This window comes from Battus philenor, unplaced genomic scaffold, assembly GCF_028537555.1.
Source record: "Battus philenor isolate CCGP_79_NKW_IND1 unplaced genomic scaffold, ilBatPhil1.0.hap1 SCAF_19, whole genome shotgun sequence".
Taxonomy (NCBI): Eukaryota; Metazoa; Arthropoda; class Insecta; order Lepidoptera; family Papilionidae; genus Battus; species Battus philenor.
The window spans coordinates 7840184-7866606 of NW_027181681.1; the positions used below are offsets into that span (position 1 = coordinate 7840184).

The 26423-nt window shown below is 31.2% G+C and overlaps 1 protein-coding gene across 2 annotated transcripts in view; it reads right to left on the reverse strand.

The window, feature by feature from the left end:
- The window catches only part of LOC137921361 (ADAMTS-like protein 4), a 127407-nt gene extending 109131 nt beyond the window's left edge, over nucleotides 1-18276 (reverse strand). For both annotated transcript variants that reach the window (XM_068764073.1, XM_068764072.1), the window contains exons 1-2: nucleotides 18138-18276; nucleotides 5076-5342 (exon numbers count right to left, since the gene is read on the reverse strand). In XM_068764073.1, the coding sequence (XP_068620174.1) occupies nucleotides 5076-5116 (41 nt within the window). In that variant the 5' untranslated portion in view covers nucleotides 5117-5342; nucleotides 18138-18276. The remainder of the gene's footprint in view (nucleotides 1-5075; nucleotides 5343-18137) is intronic.
- Nucleotides 18277-26423: the final 8147 nt, after the last annotated feature.

Below are 26423 nucleotides of genomic sequence, written 5' to 3' on the forward strand. Positions count from 1 at the left end.
CTTCGTTAGTATTTTATGCATACCATCATCCAACTGGAACGTCACATTATGAAATACCGCACGGTACTGTGGAACCATTAATCAATCCTTACATGTAGCTTTTAATAATTGTAATTAATAATTTTATCACCTGTTTGCTTGAGAGTTAGTGGCCGCTTCGCTAGAATTATAGAACTCCTATCTTATTTATATAAATATATATACAATTTCCTGATTACCTTGTAAACTCTTTAAACAAAATTTTCTAATTGATTGGATATAGCGTTTACTTTATCTATTAATCTCGTTAGATATGGATGACACCTGTTTATTAAAAATATATATTAAAGTTAACAAGTCTTGATAAAAAATTATAATTTAAAAACTGTCTACAACTGTTCTCCGTTTGTATAATATATAGCACATTTTTATCAGGTCAATAGTTATGGAAATAAGAATAATTTAAAAGCAAAAGCAAAATATATGTTAATGGCGCGTAGCAAAATGTTAAACGTTCCGTTAGGCCGGCTTTTATACCATTAACATTTTGAAAACTTTTACTTCTGCATACTTCCTCTCTTAATAATCCTTAACTTGCACAATGAAAACAAACTTAACAATTTCTTTAATCAACTTTATTTTATCCCTAAAGATTTGGTAAAATATTAAACACAATATCTTTATTAACTTTGAAACTCTATAATCGGTGTAGAGTTTCAAAGTAAATTGAAACTTTGACAAATATAGATTGATAGTCCGAAGTAGTCCATTACCAATTTTTGACTTCAAATAGTCAATACGAATTAAAACTAATGACAATTATGCAAATGGAAGCCAATGCATAGTTTGACAGTTGGTTCTAGAAAGTGTATCGAATTACAAACATCTGACCGCGGAATTAATTATTATGAGAGAAACTTAAAACCAACATCCGAAAACAAGCAGTTCATTTTTAGTTTTCTTTTGATTGACGCGTACAAATGTTGATAAATCTTTTTCCGTGTGCTTCACGATTTTGAACTTGACGTTACAAGTTGCTAAGTTTCGATGTAAAAGCGTTCAGGGAGTGAATGTAGAGCTTAATGGACAGAAAAAAATCTTTAACACTTATTTCTAATTAACCTGTAAAAGAGATAACTCTAAAATAAGTTATCTTAATTTATTTTTCCTATTGGAATGCACCAAACCTTAATTAAAATTACTTCTGGCTGTACATCGTCCGCAAGGATATATAGAAAACAATAATTTATTTCAATGTAGTATTACGAATTTTGAAAACTTTTATTGTTATAACATCACGTTATTTATTATTTCTGAAACCATTGATTTTTGATTCACTTTTTTTTATACGATTTGTATTACCACTTTAAAGAATATTTTTCTAAAACCTGAGTAAGGTCACGAAAAGACTATCAGCTTAACCGAATATGAAATTTACTTTAAATAAACATTGCCACAGAACGAACCTTATTACTATGTGTGCGTAGTACGTCATGAGCTTCATAAATCTAAGAATTAATAGCAGCGGAAAATGTAATATTTTCTTAACGCATGATTATCAAAGAGGTTTAGTCTAGTCTGATATATAAGGTAAGGACCAGTATTTTGACATTCTATAAGTGACCATTTCTCTGAATGGTTGGGAAAGAGATAAGGGGCTTGTTACAGTTCTTACTGGGTGACACAGAATCCACTGGTCGCAGTCTGGATCGCCCACGGTTCGCTTAGCGGCTGGGCCATTCATAAATATCGACCACGCATTTACGAAATTTGGAATCTTATAGAGCAATAATTACTATAGAGACATGGTTTTAAATTTATTAGGTTTTGTTTAAGCTATGCGATAACTACTGATGAATTTTGTCTCTGTTCATTTAAGTACTTTGTTATAAAATAGACAATTGTAACTGATTACAATGATAAATATGAAATTTCATTCATCTCATTTCAAATTAATTCTAATAATCATTGAGCGGATTACTATAATTAAATTTATATCACTTGAAATATAATACGCACCAATCAATTATTTTCACCACTGCCGCTAGAAGCTTATAAAAGTAATACTTCTTCTAGTATGAAAAACGTTTATTATTCAATATACAATAGATTATCACTGTAATAACAGTTTGAAATGTGTAAGAATCAACACTTGATATCAACACGATACGTTTAGAGTAGTATGCGAGAAAGTCACTAACATTGCTGTTGTCAGAAGTTTTCTTAATTGTTAATTCCGCTAACGTGATTTGTTAGCGTAACTAAAATCAAAGCAAGATCAATTTCAAACTCGTTGTCAGAAGTTTACACTTTAGAATCAGTAAAGCTTTTACGAGTTATTTGATATTTGTTTATTTAAATATAAAATAAAAACTTTTTTCGAATATATGCATCTAAAGCATAGTTGCGCAGACTTATTAAGACTAGGGGCCACTCGAGCAAATCATGAACTGATGGCGGGCCGGCCGCCAGAAGTATAGGTAATAAAACAAAAAAGAATTGATAATAATTTATTAAAATTATTCTGGAATAGAATTCAATATTTTTCGAATGTACGAGAGTAATATTTTTGCTGTCGGCGGGCCACCAGTATTCGATCGGGCCGCGATCTGTGCATCCATGATCAAAAGGTATATGGTTGATAAAAAAGTATGACTTTGTGTTTCACATATTGTACTACATTACATGTTAAATCATTAGTGACCACTATCAATAACAGTCGTCACAGCGGTTTATCAAATATATAAATATTGAGACCATAAATATCGTGATTAGCACCAAAAATAATCAAAATAAATTGGAATTTCTCTTCATATGTTCGATTTTTAAATATTTTTATCGTAATATATAACGCAGAAATTTCCTTATGTTGCCACGATGGAAAAAACCCTATAAGAATATTGAGTAGCAGTAATTGGTTTACATCGTTGTGGTCACTCCCCTACTGCGATTTTCGACCCGCAAAGATTACTTTGTCGCACTATTAGGAGGTACAATGAAGTCTCAACCGTACTTTTCATATAAACAAATGACCAGATGAGTAGTTCCTTCCGACGAAAAGTGAAGATACCATATTACGGTAGTGCTACAAATAACTTAAACACAAAATCGCATGCAACAAATTTGATTCTATTACATGGCATTTAGACATCTCTTTAGTGGTGGTTTCTACCGACAGCTATCAATAGAGTCCGCTTAAGATATAAGTCTACGTAAGATATACGATGTATAATGATATGCAATTTGACGTATACGGGGAATTAATACCCACATGTAGACGAGAAATTCTAAAACACACCTATTACATTTTAAATGTAGGAGTAAGAGGAAATATTAAAACGGCGCTTAAAGTAACTGTCGCCTTGAAATTCCTTTTCACTGTAATAGTTTTTAATTATATTCTTAATATTAATAAACATAATATTATTAAATAAACTTAATATTATTTTGATCAACTTTATCCTTCCATTAAAACCTGCGTTCAAGTGAGAATGCGCCATATTACTGGCCACTAACAGTCATCAATATTATTTAGAGTTAAATTATTATTGCTCGTTTGAATTTAAATTCGAACGCTGATTTAAATTCCAACGTTAATATTGAGATAGTTGCTAGCATTGTGTTTGTATCAAGCGCAAGTGGCTTTCGTTTTTTTCAAAAACGAATAAGTATGCAAAAGGTGTAAAAATAATCCTTCGTTAATTATTTACAGCTGATCTGATATCCACGTAATTTTCCGATAAGATGACGTTTCATCTATCCGCCTTGTGGCTAGCGTTATTGCATTAATACGAGATGAAAATATTAATATATTTTGGAATTCTCCTGTATAACAATAAGCAGATGGTGTATTTTCAAAGTCTCTTATTAAATAACGTTATAATAACCACGAAACTGATAAAATATTTAAAAAGATGAACGTAGCAATTAGAGACTCTCGAAATGTCGATGGGCAATTCTATAAAAGAATATAAACTTTTTAATATGTGCCGTCATTTTTAATCTATTACGATATAACGCCAGGGCGATATTCAAACTAAGGTGTCAATCCCAACATAAAGAACAAAAGTATTCAAACTGTATTACGTTTCTATAAACTTAAGTTTATGACTGGTTTACTGCTTCGTTTTATATTCAGCGCCGCAGCAATAATTTTTTATAAAATACACAATCAAAACTGTGGACGTTTTATTTGGGATAATTCACATGCATCGCCTCAATTTATAATGTAAGAATCATCGTTTACTCTCCGGATATATCAAGAAAAAATTATATTTGTATAAATTTGGTGGATTTGCAATAAAGATTTTTGCGTAACAAAATACTATAAACTAACCAAAGCTCCTGTAGAGTGAATTTAGTTGAAATAACATAACTGACCTGTGCATATATCAAATAAAAACAATAATAAGGAAAAAAAAACAACGGCTGCGATATTATTGTGTAATTGTAATAGGACCAGTGTAATCGTTCCTGCGTGATAGTATTTTTAGTTTCCCAATAGTTTGAGTTGTAATTCTTTTGAACTTTATAATTTTTCACTATAATATATATATATACACACACACAAATATATATATGTATATATATATATATATATATATAAATATGTGTGTGTGTGTGTGTGGGTGCGTATTAAAAAAAAACATGACGATCGAAGCATTTTGCTGATCAGAAGTGATTCAACTGATCTAAAAAAATTGTCAGGAATGCTAATACGTCAGGAAACTAGCTCGGACTTTAAGGTACTGAATCCCGCATAACCAAGAGATAAGCTGGAATACTGTAACATACTAGAGAATACTGATAGATGAAGAATAAGTTAGTAACCATTTAAACAATATTTTGCAAGAGGCTGCTGTCAAAATTATATTATATGTGTGCACATATTAATAATAACATTACTTGAACAGTATAATAACACGTATACATAATATATAAAATGTTAAACATTATACCCAAACTAACTTTTAATATCCAGTGAAAGATACCGGAGAGCCATAACACTCTTCAAAGCTCTATGCCACTTAAAACAGTACGAACATCTTGATTACTAACGATAAACAGAATCAAAACACGTGCCTTAATATACTCACATTATGAACACGTAGAACAGAAGAGGCCCTTGAAGCACCATATTGATTGGAATATTTCATACAAGCACCACAATAACGTACAAACACATAAAACTAAAATTATTGAATTGTAAAAATGCTATTGATATCTCTTACATTGAATTTAATATTTACTGCACTGAAATAAGTTATAATACTATTGTATCGAAGTGTACGATTTCACGTTACTCCTTTGATTGACATTGTTCTTCGTTCGATAGATAAGCCTTTCTTCTCAGTCTTAAGGATCTGGAAATAAAAAAAAATATTTATTATTTAAATGTTTTATTAACGAATCATTCACATTTACATTATTATTATATACTTTCAATAGCAAATTTGAGTACTTCATAGGTAGTGCATTTTTATAAATTAATTACGTAAATGCTCAAATAGTCAATGATTAACATTAATAATGTAGTGTATTTTAAGATATAATTATAAAAAGTTAACTCAATCTATGGTAACTACATCGACTTGTTAACCAATGACATGACTTCGTGATTCAAATTTTCTAGTAGGTATCATAAGGCGTGTCGAACTCCGATTCATAAATATAAAAAAAAAACAAAAGCCGCCAATGATCGATCATATTTTGATGTAAAATAAATAACTGACTCTATAAAACGTGCACTGATTGATCTCACTGAAAGCCTCACGTTTCCGCACGTTCGTCAATTGTTACAAGTTTATTAAGAAAAAGGTAAAAAGTAGATATAAATGCATAAGGATAACTAATATAACGCTTAAAGATAATTAATTATAACTGAATATTCTTAACTCTAATTAGCCACAAAACAAATGTGACCTTATGTATAACTATTTGATATATTATATAAAATCACTTCTGCGTACAGCGGGTTCAGAATTGATTATTTACCGTGGAATAATATACTTATTAATCCAATATTATTTAATATACAGGCTGATTGGTTATACATGAAATAGCTCCAAAGCAATGAATGTATAGTTCATTTGGTGTACGTAAGTCCTGTCCTGATATCAATCGTTTCAGAAATCATAAATATTACTACGTATCAAAATTAACCATTGCTAACTTTCTGTTCCCGCAGTATAAGTGATTGCCAAAAATGGTCTGCCGCATTCCTATAGAAAAAATAGATTAATATAACATATTTCACAGTGATCACTTTATACCGGGTAATTGAAAATAGATGTTAAATCTTTAAAGCTTTTTGTTAGCATATGAACTATACATTTACCCATTTTAAACTCTTATACTTAGAATCAATAACTCTGTATAGTTAGTATATTTATAAGCAATTAAATAAAACCGCGTAATAGTCGGTTTCGTGTCAATAGAATCCATATAAAAAAGAATGCAAATTGTATAATTCTTGTGGTCTCTGATCTTTAATCATTAACATCGTATTATAAAGTTTTTAAAAGTATGAGATAAAATTGAGCATCGAATGAAATCTCTTTAGACAAAAAATTAAGACGTTACCAAATTTACTAAACTTTACCATTGAGTTAGTATATTTGGAATAAAAAAGAGCTCGCCTACCATCGCCCGCCGCGAACCTCCACTATTAATAGCGTGTATGTAACGGTCGTTTTATAAAAGTCGTTTTCAATAATCACGATCGTTGGCATTGATCAATGAGTCACGCGTTTCTATACTTTTTTAATCACTTTAAACCCAAGCTTTTTGCGAACATTTATTTTATAACACTCTATCTAAACTATTTCATAAGACCTTAACAGCATTTAACAGCCAATAAAAGTCTAATTTATTTCCTTGGTCTTCTAATTGGTGATAGGAACTGGTTCTGAACGTTTTAATTGAACATTCTTTGCATTATTTTCATTAGCGCTACATCATATTCGCACTTCATTTATTACGTCAATACTACCTAACTAATATCGTTTTTACGCAGCGCGTCTAAAACTAAGATTAAGTATCTTTATAATATTTTCTGTCAATGAACTGTTATTTTTTTTTGCAGATGATTTAATTAAAAATACTCACAGATATACACAGTGTTATCAATATAAAGAAAAATATTTCCAAAAGCAAAAACGTAAATTACAAAATTTTCATAAAATATTTGCGGTTATAAAAAAAATAAACAACTTTAATAATATATGGAACTAAAATGAAACTTCGTATCTTATTTAACTAATAAATATGTAATAATTTCATGATTTCTAAAGTAAAATATTGATAACAATGAAAAAAATAAAAATGTACAATTGTGAAAGTTTTTTTACACATAAATTAAAAAAAAAACAACAGCATTATTAAAAAAAAGATTATAAGACATAAGATTATATAATCTTTTTTTAAAGTTTTTTATGTCCTTAATTCATTGAATATTATTATTTACTTTTATCGGAATTATGAATCAAAATATCATTTAACTGTGATTTTAGATTAAAAATTAAAAATAATTAACGTCAAATTAAAACAAATATTGTAAACATTTAATTTTTACTTTTTTACAATTTTTTTCCAGATCCGCGTCATCACCATCAGTAGCAGTTGTGTCCCGTCGTCAGGACGCCTTCAGTAAAATTATGTATATTCATTAATATAAATTATTCAAGCGCATTTAAACCTTCATACGTTGTGATAAAGTTGAAAAAGGACAAATGAGTTAGTGCAAATGAATGTACTCGCGTCTCCGCCGATCCAATCGGACAGGTGAAACGACACCCGCCATGTTAATGGCACTGAACATGCTATTTCTGGACATCGAATGTTTGACGTTAATTATTCTTCTGAATCTGCTTTCCTTCGAAAACAATGTTTTGTAAACTTTTAATTACACTTCATTAAATAACTTTAAATGAACGCGTATGATTCACTTTGATGAATAAATGTATTATTATAACATATATGCCAATAATTATACTACCTAATATAATTATTACTATGAGATATTGAAAATTAGCATGTTTAGCACGTTATTAATGGGTAACATTATTTCTGCAATCAATTAATAATTTTAATTTGTGATAATAGAAATTCTAATTTTAATTTCCTCTATATTTATTTTCTATAATTATTAATAATCAATCGCTAACATTTATTTAAATAATCTAAATGTCGTAAAAATTAATACTAATTATTATCCTCTGGACAATCAAACCGTATTATCATTTTAATGAACATTTTGTAATTGTTAGAATAGCGGTTTATATAACAAATAAATGCAAGACCATAAATATAAGTTAAACTAGACATAATAAATTGGAAGTCAATTATTTTTGCTTAAAACAATTTGACAACTCAAAGCGAACGCCGTTGTTATAACTCAATTATCTAAATACATTAACACTCGACGTCCAGAAGTTTCACTAGCACGTGACCCCCGGGTCCTCTCGGTGTTGTAACAAATCAATGTTTCTGACGTTTCAATTTATGTATTGACACGTTTTTAATCTTCTCCATTGTTTATGATTGTGGTTCGGAAGCCGTTCAAAATATTTCTTAATAAATTTCTTGCATAGCTGTACTAGATAATGCGTGAACGCTCACCGCCGACTGGCGTTGTAACAATAAATCTTTTAATAATCTTTTACTTTTCTATTTGTTTCGATCCTGATATGTCTATCGGCGCCGCATCGCGTCGAATGTATCAATCATGTAAACAAGTTTACTTTACACCCCGATGGCCCCACATTATACGAGTATTAGATACATCTGTACTTAGAGGATGAGAGAAATACATTTATTAATAGCAAATGGCTTTAAAAAAAATTTTTTTTTAGCGCATAATGAAGACATTTTAAAGTCCATTTTTTTTCTTATTATTAGTCATTTTTTTATTTTTCTTGCAAGCCTAAGTTTTAAACGTTTTTCTAAATGCAACTGGCTAATAAATTCTATCAGTACAATGTGTGCAGGGACGGATAATAAACAATAATTAATTTAAAATGTAGTAATTGGGATTTTTAAAACATTTTTACTTACTATATCATTACGTTATTTATTATTTTTGAATCCATTGATTTTTGGATGGGGAGTATTATACATCAATTGATAGCAAAATGAAATGTACGTGCTAACTCCTTTTTTAGCGACTGACTTGACCGCTTATTAACCTTTTTAAATTTTTTTATACTTTTTATATTTGACGGTTTGTGTTGCTAATGGTTCTCCATGTGCTTTTTGTTTCGGGCAGTCTATTGTTATGCGTCAATTTACTCATACCTAGTTTTGTGAAATTATATTTAAATTACCGCCATCATTTGAATTTATTTAATCCGTTTATACAGTCCACACGCTCGCCAACACCCTTTATTTATTAATTTTCATTTTACTTATCAACAAACTGATAACCAACCATCCTGTATATTTCTAATCCTAATAAGTTTTTTATGCATAATATTGTTAAAGATCTAAGGTTCAGACACTTTTGAGAGTTCATTAAAAAGTGAAAACATTTGGGTAAGTGTTATAAAATTTAGAAACATTTTCTTCACTCTCAACCCTGACCTGAAAGCGGGAGAAATTATGTCAAATCATTGTTACAACAATTGTCTGGGCGGTGCCTTACATTTACACTCAAACAACTGTCCAAATAGCATAACGCCATGAACCAATTTACAAGTTAAATAAAAGACTATTTAAAATGCATAAGGCCCTATTCACGTCGATGTTTCGTAGGCATTAATAGCCAGTGGGTTTCGTTTGCAAGGGACGATAGTAATGCGCGGGCAATCGCTTTTCTACTTAGGTAGAGCATCTTCTTCCTTCTCAAGATCATAGATTTTCTAAAGATCATCTGAGCTGTTATTTCTAAGCTGAGACAATATTCTAAGCTGTTGTTTTTTTTAAGGCTTAGAAAAATCTTTGTCTTTTGCTGAGTGAAATAACTTTAAATTACTTACGACTTTCGTTTCAATCCTCAAAGACCTAGTCTAAGAAGAAATTAGAGTTTTGAGGTGGTGTCACCATGAGCATCATGCCGCAAATTATAGAGTCAATGACAAGACGTATTTGATATTAAAATTTCCCAAAAACATTTATGTGCTAAAAACATGTGTATTCTTTGTATTAAAGGATGCACAAAATACTTGTGATCTTTTTTAATAAATCCAATCATTAGTGAGAAGATCCGTAGACGAACGAAAGTAACTAACGTGGTACAGCGCGCACACTGAGGCTGTAAGTTTCAGGTTGTGAAAATCACGAATCGGTAAGGGCAGCGTAGAAAGTCCACCCACAAGATAGACAGAGGAGTGTTAAGTCATTGAAGTCGCTGAAATTTATGGCGAAGGCCTATGTTTAGCTGTCGACACCCTTCAGTTAAAATGAGAACGAAATTATGATCCTTAGGTAAATAAATGTAGATGATAATCAAATATCCAAATTACAAAAATTGATGTATCACGTTAAAAATATTACGACAATTAAAAACTTGTATTCGTTGCATTCATATGTATTATTTTAAACCTAAATTAAAAAGTACATTTATAAAAATACACGAAGAACCCATGACCTGATGCGGGCTATTGTATTCCGTATTTAAATACTGTTCTCAGTTCTTTATTCGGACAAAAAGCCTTGTTTTATAAACAGTGTATGACATGACGTCAGAGACTTTACTGTACGCTTTAAAAATGAACAACGTAGTTTTGTGTTAAAGTTAATCATTTCGTTTGAAGATACAGGGATTAAACAATGTTAGACAGTTATTTGTGCAGATGCGAATGATTCTTGTATAAATATTTACGTGATCTGCCTATGAGAAGAATCTAAATATTTCAATTTTTTAGTTACTAGTTTGTACAAATTAGGACGATACATCAAAACAAAATGAATCATGAGCGCGTTTTATCAGTAACCGATTATGTTACATTGCATAATTCTTATCTACGTAGTTTGTACAGTCTCCTTTGACGAGCGGAGATTACAGACACTATATTAATTTTATCTTCCCTGTAAAATATTTAAATATGCCGCAGTGCTCTCGAGAATCAATTTGTCTAGTATCTTGCCACAATTGTTTCGATAAACGTGGTGTTGCAGATTGTTACTGAGTATTGTATGTAAAGAAACTTAAAACACCGTGAACAACGTGGCGTTTCACCGAAGTGAAATAAAAGCTAAGCTAAACATTTATGTTTAAACACAGCTTTCATATTAATCGATTAAAAAGTTAATGTTTCGTATTACATATCACTGGTAAATATATTCAAAAATGATCTTTCCATTTTATCAAATAATTTCCACTAATAAAATTTAAGTTATTATTATCCATGCAAATATCTTACTTAAATTAAACTTAACGATAACTTAATTTTTGATTTCGCTTAAAAAAACATTTTTATAATAATTATGTAAAGTTCAAATTGTATAGGATAATGTCAAAACTTCCAAAATTCAACTTCGTGTGTTTTATATTTTTATCGAGGTTTCAAATTTAATAGACAACAGCCATTTGGGTTATAAGAGTAGAACCAGCCTCCCTTCGTAAATATCTCTTCATAGATAGAATCAAGGATTTATTCTAATCCGAAAATAAAAACCTACTTTTACGTTAATGAAAACAGTTTATTAATTGAATACTGTTAATTTGTTAATTGTTTTAGTAAGAAAATAAATGAATTTACTTATAACTATGAGCAGGAGTAGTGTTTAAGATAAATAAATCTGGTTCCGTTCCAGAAATAAATACAGACAATAAGGTATAGTGTCTGGTTGGTCTGTTTACATAACAAACATAAAAATCAAATTTTCAAATTCGTTTCATCGTTACTTCAAATTTATTACTGGGTGATACAAACTGATTCTGTAATGAACAGTTTTAAAGTATCTGCTCTGTGTCATTGTCCGTTCGCTCCTGTGCAAATATCGATCGTGCGAAGTCAACGTGCAGAATTTATGTATTTAGCTAGACATGTTGACACAGACTCATGTTTTATGTTACCATTTAAACAATACGGGCGTTACGTCATGACGATATAAATTTTCAGTTTTTTTCTTTTCCTTGCTCGAATCATTTCAAAAATACAAAAATCATCTACATTGCTTTCTGATAAATGTAAAGATATTTATTTTAAAGAATATTATACCGACGGCTATTGGGCTCGAAAGGTTCTTGAATAGTGGCCACGAGGCAATAACCGGAGCATGGGTTGGCTCCCTACTAGGTGAATTGACGACACTGTCAAGGTTACGAGAGGTCGCTAGATGCTAGAACCGCAAGACCAATCATTCATGGGGGCTATTAGCTGAAATAATGATGATATTGATTGTCACTTCATTACAGGTGCATAATCTGAAAATGATACTATTCGATATTTAAAATCAAGAAAACAATTTAATAAAATTTAATCTTATGATTTCGTGCCACGATATATATTTAATTGAATGAACTTATTTCGTAAAACGTAACCAAGTTAAAAACACCGTATCCGGTCATTCAATAATTTGTCAAAGTTGTAATATGACCCTGGCATAGTGTGAAACCGACAACGTTAAAAAACGTTTAAAAATAATTTATTGCGATAAGACCCCATAATTAGGTTATCATGAATGCTCTTACCTATTTTATGACAATATCCAAAGGAAGTTAAGTATTTAGTAAGAGACAATCATTACGACGTATTTTGAATACATAAAAAATATTTTGATACTCGCAATGATGATCTTTGAAAGTATGTATACTTACACTGATTTATTGATTATAGTTCTATAAGCTTAACAAGGTGAATATGTTGGACATTTGTCAGAAAAATAAATTATTTATTTTATTTTTAATACGTTCTTGAGTAGTATTAGCTCAGCGGAAGACTGGGACCTGCGGTCGTAGGTAGGGGGTTCGATTCCCGGAATAAAATCTTATATAATTTAATCTTACTGCATTAATTACATAAGATTCCCATTTGTCACAAACAAGTTTGCAAAGGATAGGCAGCAAGGTTCTTAAAAAAAATTTTAAATTTTATTCGAAAGCTGTAACAAAGAAAATCAGTACATGAGATTCATATTTACGTTTGGTCAAATGACAATAAGCAGTGGTAGCCCAGTGGTAAGGTCTGAGACTTGCTTTCATAGGTCGAGTGCTCGATTCCCGGGATCTACGATCCTATATAATATTAACTAATAATACTTTATGCTATAATCATATACGATTGCCACTGCACAAAAACAAGTTTCCGGAAGATAAGCAGCAAGGTCCTCTGCATACCATAACACCACACTACGATCGCCAACCCGTCTGCCAAACGAGGTGATTATGGTATATTCTCCTAAAAATATCTTCGGGGAAGGCCTATGCCTTGTAATGGGCGTCTATGAGCTGAAACGATGATTGGTTTTTAAAAATTAAATGACCGTTCATTTTTTAGCACATGAAACGACATTTTACAATTGAAAAGTTTTTTTTTTAGACATTTCATAGTCATTAATATTTTCGTATATATGAGCATAAGCTTTAAAGCTTTTACACCTATTTGTAATCACTATTAACAATTAAAAAGATTATAATTATAAATATATTATTTTTCATCGGAACGCAGCAGGTCAATAACTTTTAGCACTTCAGTCCCCGGGGATAGATAGTAAACAATAATTAATTTAGAAAAAAACTTTATTATTATTAAGTAATTTATTTTTTCTGAAATCTTGGATTTTGTTTACCGTACATTAATTACCACACATCTTGTATGTACATTCATCGTGTAAATCGTGTACACCTATAATCAATCATTCTGTAGTTGACTATTGTAAAATTATTAAGTAATGGCGACCACTATCCTTTTTTAATCGCGTCCAAACAAATTAATACCTTTTAACAACAAAACTAATGTCATTATTTTTCTTTGCCCCAGTTGTATGTCGATTCATACGTGAGAAAATTTGTTTGGCCTTGTGCTCGAAGTAGCCAATTCCGACTGGTCGCAACCGATCGACATCTTTCTACATTTTCTGTAAACATGTTGATGTTAAATGACATATTGATATTGTAACCATAACATATGTATACATATGTATCACTTTTACTTAACAAATAAATGTACAATAAATATTTTGTATTTTGAACGGTTAGTGCGAACGTCCGATATATTAATGTTATGCTGTAGTATGTTTCGGTCGGAATATACCACACACTTCCAATTTATAAAGTTGTCAAAAACAAATAAAATTTTGCTAAAAAAATGTTCTAATATTTTCAATAATCTGATGTTATTAACTCTTTTTATTCTAGGGTATACTATAAAATAACATGAATAAGCCTGATTATAATTTGCTCAAATTATCTATGTCATAAAGCTCATCATATTTTTATATATACTTTTAAAATAAAATATAAATCACAGAGGGAAACTCCAGAAAATAAAACGTAAAGGAAATCGTATAAGAGTTTTCTGATTACTGTCAAATTTCAAAGCTAGCACACCCATAGGAGCAAGTACTAGAACTATAATTTAAATTACAACCTACCTTGCTATGCTGTAATTTTTTTAAAGACACTTTTTTCGTTATCATGCTTAGTTAAAAATATTTATTTTTTGTTTAAAAGAATTTTTTTTTAACTTTATTATTTTGCGTTTATCCAACCAGTTCATTAAACTTAATTTGGAAATTATAGTAGAAAATCTACCGTTATAAATTAAGTTAATTATCATTGGACTCTTTTGTGGACCGAGAACAAGACTGTAAAAAAATATTTTACTCTTCAGTTTGTAAAACTAATTTTACGAACGACCATGTCTTGCGTCAATTTACATTAGCAACTGCTAACACAAACAAGCTACTGAAATATACTACCACGGTCGATGATAAATAATATAAATGCGTTCAATAATTTTACTAAGTGTTTCTCTAAATCATAAATAATTTCGCTGTCATAGAAAAATATTAATCCAATTAACATTTATTTACAAAACAATCTAACAATTTATTCGACTATATAGCTTTCTATATTTTTCTGTTTTCAAATATAAATATTCGACATAAATTGTCATTTCATTATGATAAATCGTTATTTAATAGCATATGTACATCGGAATTAATTTTCGTTTTAATATTTACTAGGAAATCTGGTTATTCAACTTTATGAACCATAAAGTGGCGAAATGTGCACGAGCCAAAAGTTAGTAACACGCTGTGCATATAACAATTGGTACCCAGTAAAATACTTTTGAAGCCAAACTTGTTGATCTTTAAAAAAATCTCAGCTATGTATTTGCTTTCCACATTAGAGACATAATAAAGAACAGGAACACAGTAACAATACTAGCCCATGGCAACAGAAATAAGCGCAGGGGTACCCACCCAGGCGGGCTTTTGCAAAGGACCTACCACCCATTATTACTTCTTTATTAGCTATTGTTATAGGTGTGAACATTTTCCTATTATGAAATAATACCGCACATAAATGGACGGACAAAAGGTACACAACTAACAAGTCATTACCGATGTTAGTACGCTCCAAAACATTGTAATGTACATTCCTGAAATAATTTCTGTAAAGTACCAAGTTGACCGTCGGTGTAACAGAACGCTAGCTTATCGCCGGGCTGCGGCTGAACGCGACCTACTTCCGAGAGTCCAATAGAAAAATCACACGATCGAATCTGTAAAGCCATCCGTCGATAATGCAATCGACCGCCCTGCGTCACGCAGGATATCATAGTACATAGGAATGTACGGCGATCATTAAAATTTTAAGACGCCATCAATTTTCACGGTGATTTGCCGAAGACAATAGATAGGATTACAGTGACCAAGTACGTAGCAGATGCTATCTATGACAGACTACCATGATGTAATTACACTCCTACCGCGAGAGAATGCATGAGCGTTTAAGATTAACCAGTAACCTCAATGACAGTCATTGAAGCGAATTACTTGAGAACTTCACTGATCTTGGAAACGTTGTTTTAAAAAACAATCTCATTTAATAATTTTAATATTGCTGCAATTCTGGAAAGAAATTGGTTAATTTTTTACTTAGTTTCTCGTCAAAAATATTAAGCCATTTTTTAAAATTGTGCGTTTGTAACGTAATAACGCGGGAATTAAATCAATGAATAAAAAAACACAGAGTCCATTGAGCAAAACTAAACGCGTGACTTGATATAACTTATGTAATGAACTTACGAGTTCATTGACTTTGTCTTGCAATCGCTCGTTGATTTTATACGATTATATCTTAAGTTAACAAATACTATTTAATTTTTTAACTTAAATAAATCATTATTATCAAGTATACGCACTCAATTAGGAGAGTTTCTGTAATTGAAACTGCAATCGATCGGAATAAAATTTCGGTTATGTGACGTAAATTAGATTTGCTCCATCTTTTGCAAATTTTGATGGATTTACAATAAAAAAATATTTCTTTAGCAGAATAATTAACGGTATCAACTACCTGATCACCTATGTATCATTTAGTTGTCGTCTCAGCGTATAGACGTCCACTGCAGGGCATAGGCTTCCTTCAAAATATCTATGAGGAGATACTATAGTCGCCACGCTTGATTGGAGATCGCAGTGTGGTATCATGGTACGCAGAGGACGCTGCTGGCCATCCTCTGGAAACTTCTTTGTGAGCAGTAGTAATACTATATGATTGATGAATAAAGTGATATAAGGTTTTGTCCTGGGAATAGAACCCGCGGTCAACGATCGCAAGTTTCAGTCCTTACCGCTGGACTGCAACTGCTTACTCTGTTATTTGACCAAACGTAAATTTGATTCTTATGCACTGACTTCTTTTTGTAACATTTCTTGAATAATATATGTATATAAGTTTTGCTATAATTTTTGCGGGATTCATAAATTGTTTAAAATATTCTATAGTCTAGCATAAATTGAAATGGCGAAAACCACATAGTAATCTACGGTTATGCTTTTTGTGTAGCGCATAAATAAATATAACATATATATGTATATTTAGGTATATAAATAACTTCTATAGGTTTTAATAATGTTATCTAGAATTTACGTATAAATATTTAGTTATCACAATAGTATAAAATTAAACAACTAACATTCTTGCTAAAACTTTCTTTAATTTAGTAATATTAAACCTGAAAAGTAAGGATTTATATATTCTAATCGGACTTCATTATTAATTGTATTATTGTACAGATATTGTTAAAGATGCCTGTGTTACGAAAAATCTCTAAAAAATAAAATTATGTCTAGCATCCGCCATGATTCTACATCTTAAAATTTCAACATAAACGTAATAAAATAATAAGTAAACATCTTCGGAATAAAAAATCTAACTTTACGTTTAAATGATGTCTTTATCCAGTATTAAAAAAAAACACTCCGGCTATTGTCAACCGTAGTTTCTGCGAGCAAAAACAGTTGTCCAAATCTCAAATGAAGAGATAAGCCTTGATATGTCAATTACATACATTAATATTAATGAAATAAGTATTCATATACATATTTATTAATAATAATCATCATATTCATTAATTCAGTGCCGATTTATACTATGAAACAAGTATGTACAAAAACAGACGCAAAATTTTGTGCCGGTTGGTGTTTAACAGTATAATTTTTCGTTTTTTGTGTCACAAGACATGCAATAAATGGTTTTTGTGATAATTGATTACGCACCAGCGTGAAAACATTATTGGCACGAACATCACTTTTACCTCTAAGCGAAATCTGTTTCCATCGGAGTGGCAGAATACTAAGCAAATAAAAATAACGACTTTCAGAGCACTTGCATAATTCTATAGTGAAATAGAATGTAATTATTTTCGCTAGAGACTAGCGTTTCGCTAATGCATAGATTTGTCAAATGACTTTATAGTTAATGCAAAAATGTATGTTTTTTTACGTAATTTTTACGAAATGTAATACAATAAGCCTTGTACAAACACTGTCAAGACAAAGAATTAATATCAATACTAATATTAAAATGAGGTGAACTAGTTTCGACAAAATATTTAAATTCGATTGGGCAAGGGTTAAGGTTAACTGAGTGATCGACGTATCAGCTCTATATCAGAATTCAAACTATCAATGTGCAGCATGTAATACTGTTCTCTTAATTTTAAATAAAATGTAATGTTAAAACTTTTTCTTTGAATACTTACCTTTGAACAACAGACCACAGGATGAGCATTCACAATCTAATCACAAATAAGATATTGTTTACGTATTTCAAGAGATTTAAGAAATATAAAAAAAGAACTTGTTTACAGAGTTATGGTTTTCATGTTAGTATCGTCTTAGTTTACGAAGTAGGACCGCGTGGTAAGCGCGTCGTCAAGCTTTGAAGCACGTCCGCACGCGTCCGCGTCGTGTAATCGACTATACCAAGTTATAGGCCCAAGCCGGCACAAACTTTTAACTAGAATTTTACAATAGTGTATGTTTCTTTTTATGCCTGTGCTCCAATTTTGTGTGTACTCGCGCAAAAAAAGTAACATACCTTTAAAAGTTTGTTGATCTCATTCAACACAGTTCAAAGAAAGATTTCTTTTTTATCAAATTCAGCCAGGCTCGTTGAAAGGTGTGTAAGAAATTGCGAAATCTCTTCATAAATCGATTACAGACTACAACTAACGGCTTCCAAAATATAACTTTTTTCGTTTCCTTACATATCGAAACAGAGAAATTGGATTTTTATGTGCTGTTTTTCTGCATGGTGTAACGCGTAATTTCTAATATCAAAGTGGAACAGAATCGAATGATTGAAGTTTTTCATTTCCCTTTTCATCCGTCAACGTCGCACCCCATTTCCAAATGGCCGAACTGATTACGTCCAGAATGTTTTTTAGTCTATCATAATACATGTTGACGCGTATTTTAAAATTTATGACTATTTTGATTCAAAACTAAATTAACGTTGCCTGTTTAAATGACAGTTTAGACGGGTATTCTACGCACCCTGTTGCATTAGTCGAAGTTATTTAATGTTGTTTACACTACTGGTATATTCACGTTGTGCATTACAACCACAATCGCAAATAAAAAAGTAATTGATGCATGTAATCTCTAAGTGAACCAGTATTTAAAAATTTCAGTTCAATATTTATTTTCATTAGTACAATACTTAAGTTATAATATTGATTAAAAAGTTTTTCTTTACGTATTTAAAGTAAAGCTTTTCTTTTCTACTTTCCTTTTCGGACTACCTCTACTCTATGCTTGCATCAGAAATCTTGTTTTATAGTAATGTGGCCAGCCCATTCTCATTTGAGTTCTGAAACCCTAATTTTAGGCCACTAATTTAGTAGAGTACCCACCTATATAACCACCGGTTTCCTCTCCGATTTTCCTATTTTTTGACCTTCTTTATTAATTATTTCTTTTTTAGTCTTTCTGTATCGATTTCATTGTCCTTTGAGCCAACCTCACTTGCTCAAGTAAGTTTTACCTATCGTGAATAACTCGCTTTACTGCCATATTGTACATTTATTACAACCACCTATATAGAATCAATGAAGAGACAACTAAAATAAGGTTAAAAAAATATTTTTTTGTTTTTAAGGTTGGTATAAGGGATTAATCTATGTAATTATCTGTTGTTGCTTAATAAAATTGGCTGACGGCATGTCGGATGTAACATTATGTATAAATATTACGCTAAAAGGTTACATTCGTGAATGAAAATACATTTATGGCATAAAGGTTAAAATTTTCAATTAATTTTTTACATCTTGAAATATAAGGTGATATTCCGGTTGTAAAAGATATTTGAAAATTGGTGAATTAGCAAATTGAAGTTGCAGTTAGCAGGTTATGTGGCGCGCAGAATATTTAGCTGCTGGGACTTTAAGGTGGAGTTGAGTCCACGGACCAGCGACGACGTTCGCCCACAAATAACCTTGTTAAGATCGACAAAAGATGATGGATACAGTCCACTTCCAATCAGTCCTATTAGAAATAAAGGCTTATTCCCAGCAGGGGATGTGCTAATGTAAATAATGATGATGAAGTAAAATTATGAATATTAAATCAAGTATAATGAATAATTATGCTTCTGCATAATCAACATATTCCTTGAAGATATTTTCCTCGAAGAAAATTCGGATATTAAGAGCTCTTCTTTGTGCCTAAAGGAAATATTTTTTTTAGTAAATATTTAATACTGTATCATCTAAAAAGGGACACTACAGAACCACGATTTACAGGACAACTTATTCTATATTATTAACTTATGTGTTTTGCTTATGTACCTAAATAAATAAACAATATAGGGACGCCCATAGTTACTACAACAGTGTGTAAGTAAAGATTGCCTGTAATTCGTTGTAGCAAAAGATCAAGCCAAGGTCGCCTCGAGGAGGCCGTTGTGCTTAGTCATTCCAGGGAACGTCTGTCTAAGTGATTTTAGACCTTACCCCAACCCGTTGAAATATGTAATACTCCTTAAGAAACTTCGAGGCAACTCAGTAACTGTTAATTGTGCCTATAAATACTTATTAAATATTTTTTTTTATTAAATCACATAGTCACTATCGTTAACCAATCTCAAGCCTTCCATTTAAAACATACCAGAGTATATTATTAAATAAATCTTATTATTATATTTAGAAATTTTTTAGTTTATCAAAATTTGTGACACTTAATTTGTTGTCATTTATATGGTTGATATAATAATATACACAAAAAATAGTTAATTTTCATTTAAAAAAGAACAGTTGAATTTCTGGCCGGCTCTTCTCAGCAAATGAGCATTCCGCACCGGTGGTAACTTATTATTTAAAATATCATAATAATCAACGACTCAACATAATGCGTATGAAAATAATTTGTATTTAAATGAATTTACTAAGCGCTGTTATTTAACACAAAACTGCAGTATTGGTACGCTTTCGAAAGATTAAAAAACAATAATGAAAACAAGCTTTTCCTCATAGTATAGACTAATAATTTCGTTGAAACACTGAGTAGGTTTGTAATACGAGAACGTCTCCAAAAACGGTGCATTTCCCACGCCCCAAGGCACCAGGTAATCGAACACTGAATCGTATCATTTATCACACTCATTACTGAAACCTCCTCAACTTGTTAGAACTCGTGACCACTAAATATAATCGTGCATGATGTGCGACTGAATTAGAAATGACAAAATCATTTCATTGGGAACGACTTCCGACTGTACTATCATTTTTTGTTTCTACAAATTTTACTAACATTCTGTCACTTGGTGATGGAATCATTAAATTTGAATCCGTGTTGCATATTTTAAACTATAGAGAATTTCAACAAAATTTTAAATTGTATTCTTTACAAATAACAATAGTACATAGTAAAAGAAAAAGTGTATTAGTTGAGCGACTACTGAAATATCTATGAAACTCATCAATATATTATTTTAAGAATATTGTTTTAATCAACACCTTCTCAGTCGGATAAGTAACTGTTACTTGATAATTCCTGACAATTGCATGGTTGAGACTATGAGGATTTGCAGTTTGCTTACGGTTGTTTATAAAACCGCAAGTAGGTTAGTCGCTAATCTACTTACAACAATCTACAATACTATGAAGTACAGAAAGAGACATTTTATTACATATGTTGTTATAATAAAGTTTGTAACAAAAGATTTATTAAACAATAAAAAGAATATTTATTCTTTCCTATATACGGTTTTACTAAGCACCTCCGAAAAGTCAAGACATTAATGTAACTAACATTTAAGTATGTTAAATACATAGACTACTGTCAGATTCGGAATGTTAATTCCTAGCAAGAAACTCGTTAGTCACAGTTTTAAAGCTAATTTTACATATTTTTTCAAGTTATAAACGGTCTATTTGGCACAAAATCAACGTGGTACTAATTCAAAGCATGTTTATCTCCTGTATAATATTATGTATTGTAAATAATAATATTGTCAAAATAATATGTAGCTTACTTTAATAATGTAAATAATATAAATACGAAAACTAACGAAAATGTCCCGCATTGAAATCAGCGCTGTTATACGGCTACAAGTAAAGGCGTATGTACTCTTATAATAATTATCATGACTGTGTCGATTTTAAATTAAGCCCACTATAAATATCTTTTTAAAATTCATTTATCTTGTATTAACAAAGTGTGGAAACAAATTTGTTTTGATACATTCATGCAACGTTTTCATAGATGATCTTTAAAGAATACGCAATCTAATGATGATGTCAACGCTGTTTTAATACGGGTTGCGCATTACCTACTAGTGGTAGCGAGGATGGTACACCGTGAAAGCGCCCTCATAGAAGCATCAGAGAAGCCGACGGTGACACATTGTGTCGAGCGATGCAGTTGAATAGCTTGTAAGAACTTAGTAAAAACATTTAATTTCCCAACGAGGACAACACGGGTCAAGTGGATTAGGGTACTCCACCACGTACCGTAGTACTGCATGGGTATGACGTAAACAGAGATTATGTCATCTATGTTGCTATATATTCAGTTGCATTCACGATTTCCTCTGTCAAAGCAAATTTGTGATACTTCACACGCAGAAAATAATACACATTGTGTAATAAGTACAATACAATATACCAAAGATGTATATAATCTTCGAGTTGGGCATAAAATTACAATGATTTTATCTATACATACATATATGTAAATAATTTTTAGATATAGGTTCTCGGTTATTATTTATCTAACTACGAGTTTCGAATGTAAAATCAAACCATTCCGACAATAGAGACAGTAATTTCCATTATACCAATTCAGTTCCGATTAACATACATAAAATATTGTCATATATCATTTTCATCGTTGTATAAGATGATCAAAACGAGTATATCTTGTGTTTCCAAAATTGCGTAGGCAGAAAAGAAAAGCTGTAACACGTTATTCGTCAAATATTTGCCCGTCTTGTGTACAAGTATATAGAACACCTTTGATTGTTTATGTAAATGTTGCCTCATTGTACATTAAGCTACTTCTTTGTTTAAGGCAATTAACAAGGAATTAATTATGGAAAAAGTTTTCATAATTACGTAGATTCATTATGGAATAAAAGTTTTTGAGATTTATTTATATCTGCGCCCGCGAAACGCATGGAAATGAATATAAAAATAATGTAGTTCTTTTTGTTATACATTTTTCCAAAAATAAAATAAAAGCCAAGTTGCTCCTTAATGTACTCGTATCAGGTTGACCACTATGCTCGACTAATCACTTTCTAGAAAATAATTATAATACGAGATTGTTTGAGAAGCATCCTGTAGTTACCTTCCCTGACAACGGTTCTTTCAAAAACAAAACATAACATAAGTGTGCGTATGTTATCTAAATTTTTATTTTATTTTTAGGACTTCCACAGCTGGACGTAATCTTTATCTATAGATTTCGAATGAAACCGATTAGAAGCGGCAGTTTTCAGTTCCTTCGGACGACCTTCAAAAGGTTGCCTGACTTTCTTGTAGATGGACATCCTACGCTGCGCTTCACGATCTTTGGTACCCACCTCAGAACATTAAGGCCCCAGCATACGTATTTTGATTTAAAGGCGTAAATAGGTTCCCGAATAGTACTAACCTAGACGACAAGTTTCTAAGAGTACCTTCAACATATTCACCTATAGTAAACATTTCTGCGAAACTATTATAGCTGTAATATACCATATGTAGTATGATAAAAGTATCATTTAAATTTAAAACTTTAGCCAAGAAAATTTAACAACTAAAACTATTAAGGAACATTATTTATCAGGTTCATGTTCATCGGCATACCGTTCAGCTATCCACGGGAGACACTCGTGAAAATTGAATACAGCTCGTAGATAACCGCTTCGGAGCGCGTCCCGTTGCTCCGGTCGCTTCTAACTCAACATCGCATGAGGGCACGCTCTATTGTCTCCCAGCGGCAGTCGTGTACATTGTTCATTGTCTATTCTCAGGAAACGCACATACGTTTTATATATTAACTATTCTATCCTAGCAAAAATATAGAAACACATTATAATGCATCATACATTTTTACTACGCAGACTTAAACATTCCTCATATTTTTAAAATAATCCGATAAACCGAAATTCGTCATCGTCGTCGTTGTTTCAGCTTATACACGGCCACTGTAAGACTTAGGCCTATCATAAAAACCACGCTTGACAAGAGGGTGGACGATCGCAGTGTGGTATTATAGTACGTAGAGGTCGCTACTGCGCATCTTCTGGAAACTTGTTTGTGAGCAGTGGCAATCTTATATTAAAGCACAAAGTGTGAATTATATAAAATTGTATACGGGAATTAAACCCGCGACTTACGATCGCAAGTTGGTCCTTACCGCTGGACTGCCACAGCTGCAGGACAAAAGGTACGTCGTTGTTTTTATAATGATTATTAATTTATTTATTATTTTAGTGTATATCTTAAAAATATAACGTAGAGACATTACAATTATCGTTATCATTTCAACCGTAAAACGTTCGCAGCTAGGCTTCACCCATAGATTTCTAATGGAACAGGTAAGAAGAGGCATGTATCCAGCTCCTTTCGATGACCTCAACAAAGTCTCTCATTCCTTGGCGGTGGCGTTTTACGCTCTGCTTGCCGGCCCGTGGTCTTCCCTTCAGGACCTAAGCAACCATGTGTTATGTACGTTCTATGACCTGCGCACTTCACTTGCTTATCAACTAGGCTATGTCGGCAATTCTTGTCCATTTAAAGATCTCCTCATTCTTGATTCAATTTACAATAATAGCAATACAGAAATACAATTAGCTTATTGCATTCCGCAATTTCTTACAGGCTATCTTTGCATTGATTGGAAAAGAATTATATTTTAATAAAGGTTTTTCGACTGATAAGAAGAATTGTATAGTGTGTAAAGTAAAGTAGCTACTAGTATGCATTTAACTAATAATTTGAAATGTAAAAATACTTTTATCAAAAGTCGAGTTGTGAGTTGACTGATTCTTAACAAGCAAACCAACGGCCAATAAAAATATGTTTATTCTATTTAAATGTAACATACATTTATTAAAAGAAAATTTAAGTAAATGTAACAGTAACTTCTATTTCGATATTCTATGAGTTCTGTCTAGTCTATGGACATTTGCAACTGGACAAACATTATCATGACCATTCTCTTTATTATATACCGTAAACTGAATAAGGACTTAACTGCCATTTACATTAACGTAATGTCCTATATTATTATTGTCATATTTTGCATTTCGTTGCTTGTTTATTAAAACTAATTTTAAAAAGAAAAATTATAACATACACTTATCATGACTATTTAGACATGACAATTGAATTATAATTTATTTATTTTTACTTAATTTTTACACTTGACGCACATATTCTGTAATAGCCGATTTGTCTGCCGATTTGAGAAATAAAGATAATACTATACTTAAAAAACTAAGGAATCTATTAAAAACACGTTATTGATTTATCTCAAAAACATTTTTTTTCTAGCGTTAATAAGGTATTAGAGTACATAAGGTACTTAAGAAATCTCTAACGCTTTGACTATTAAATAGGGACAAAAGCCCCTTTTTGGTTTTACCGAACTGCATATGCGCTTACATCATGACAAAGCAAATAGTCATAATAGTAAATATAGAAATCAATAACACGCTAATTGCCTTAGACACTGCCACAGAACTTGCAACTTTAAAGGAACATAAATTGTACTACCTAAGGACATAAACTCTAAGTTTTCATATTATATTATTGTAAAGATAAATGTAATTAGCGAGAATAATTTTTCATTATAAATCAACCGCCTTTAACTACATTCTGACAGATCTTATCAACAGTCTTTGAAATTGCCGCATCATAAACAATCCAAATAAAGTTAATCAGCTATCTATAGGGTAATAAATAGTGAGCCATTCAAATGCTAGTGAAAGTTATCAGACCGAAAAATGTTGAGAAAATTTGCTTTTTGTGATGAAAGATAAAGATAAAATTCATTAGATCAACATTGGAACTTTTAACAGAACTTATTTTTCAACTTTTTTTTTAGTCTACTTTACTTTTGAATCAACTAGTCTTCGCAGTGTTATAGATCTGTAGAAGAAATAGGAGGAAACTCCACAACACATTTTTTTTAAGTTTAACTTTTGATTAAAATCGTTTATTTAATACTAATAAATAATATCATTTTGTCTATGGAATTTTTGTTTTTAAAAAACCGATGAAAATTCGGATGCAAACATTAACTTACTCGTAAAGGAATTTTAACCGTGTCGTGGTTTTAGACCAGAGAATACCACACTCAAATATATTTATGGGAGAATATACCATAATCGCCACATTAGGCAAGCTGGTTGGCGATCACAGTCTGGTATTATGGTACGCAGTGGACATCGCTACCCATCCTTTGGAAATATGTTTATGAGCAATGGCACTCTCATATTTTTATTATTAATGCAGTGTAAAATATAAAATATTTGAAAGCTGGAAATCGAATATGCG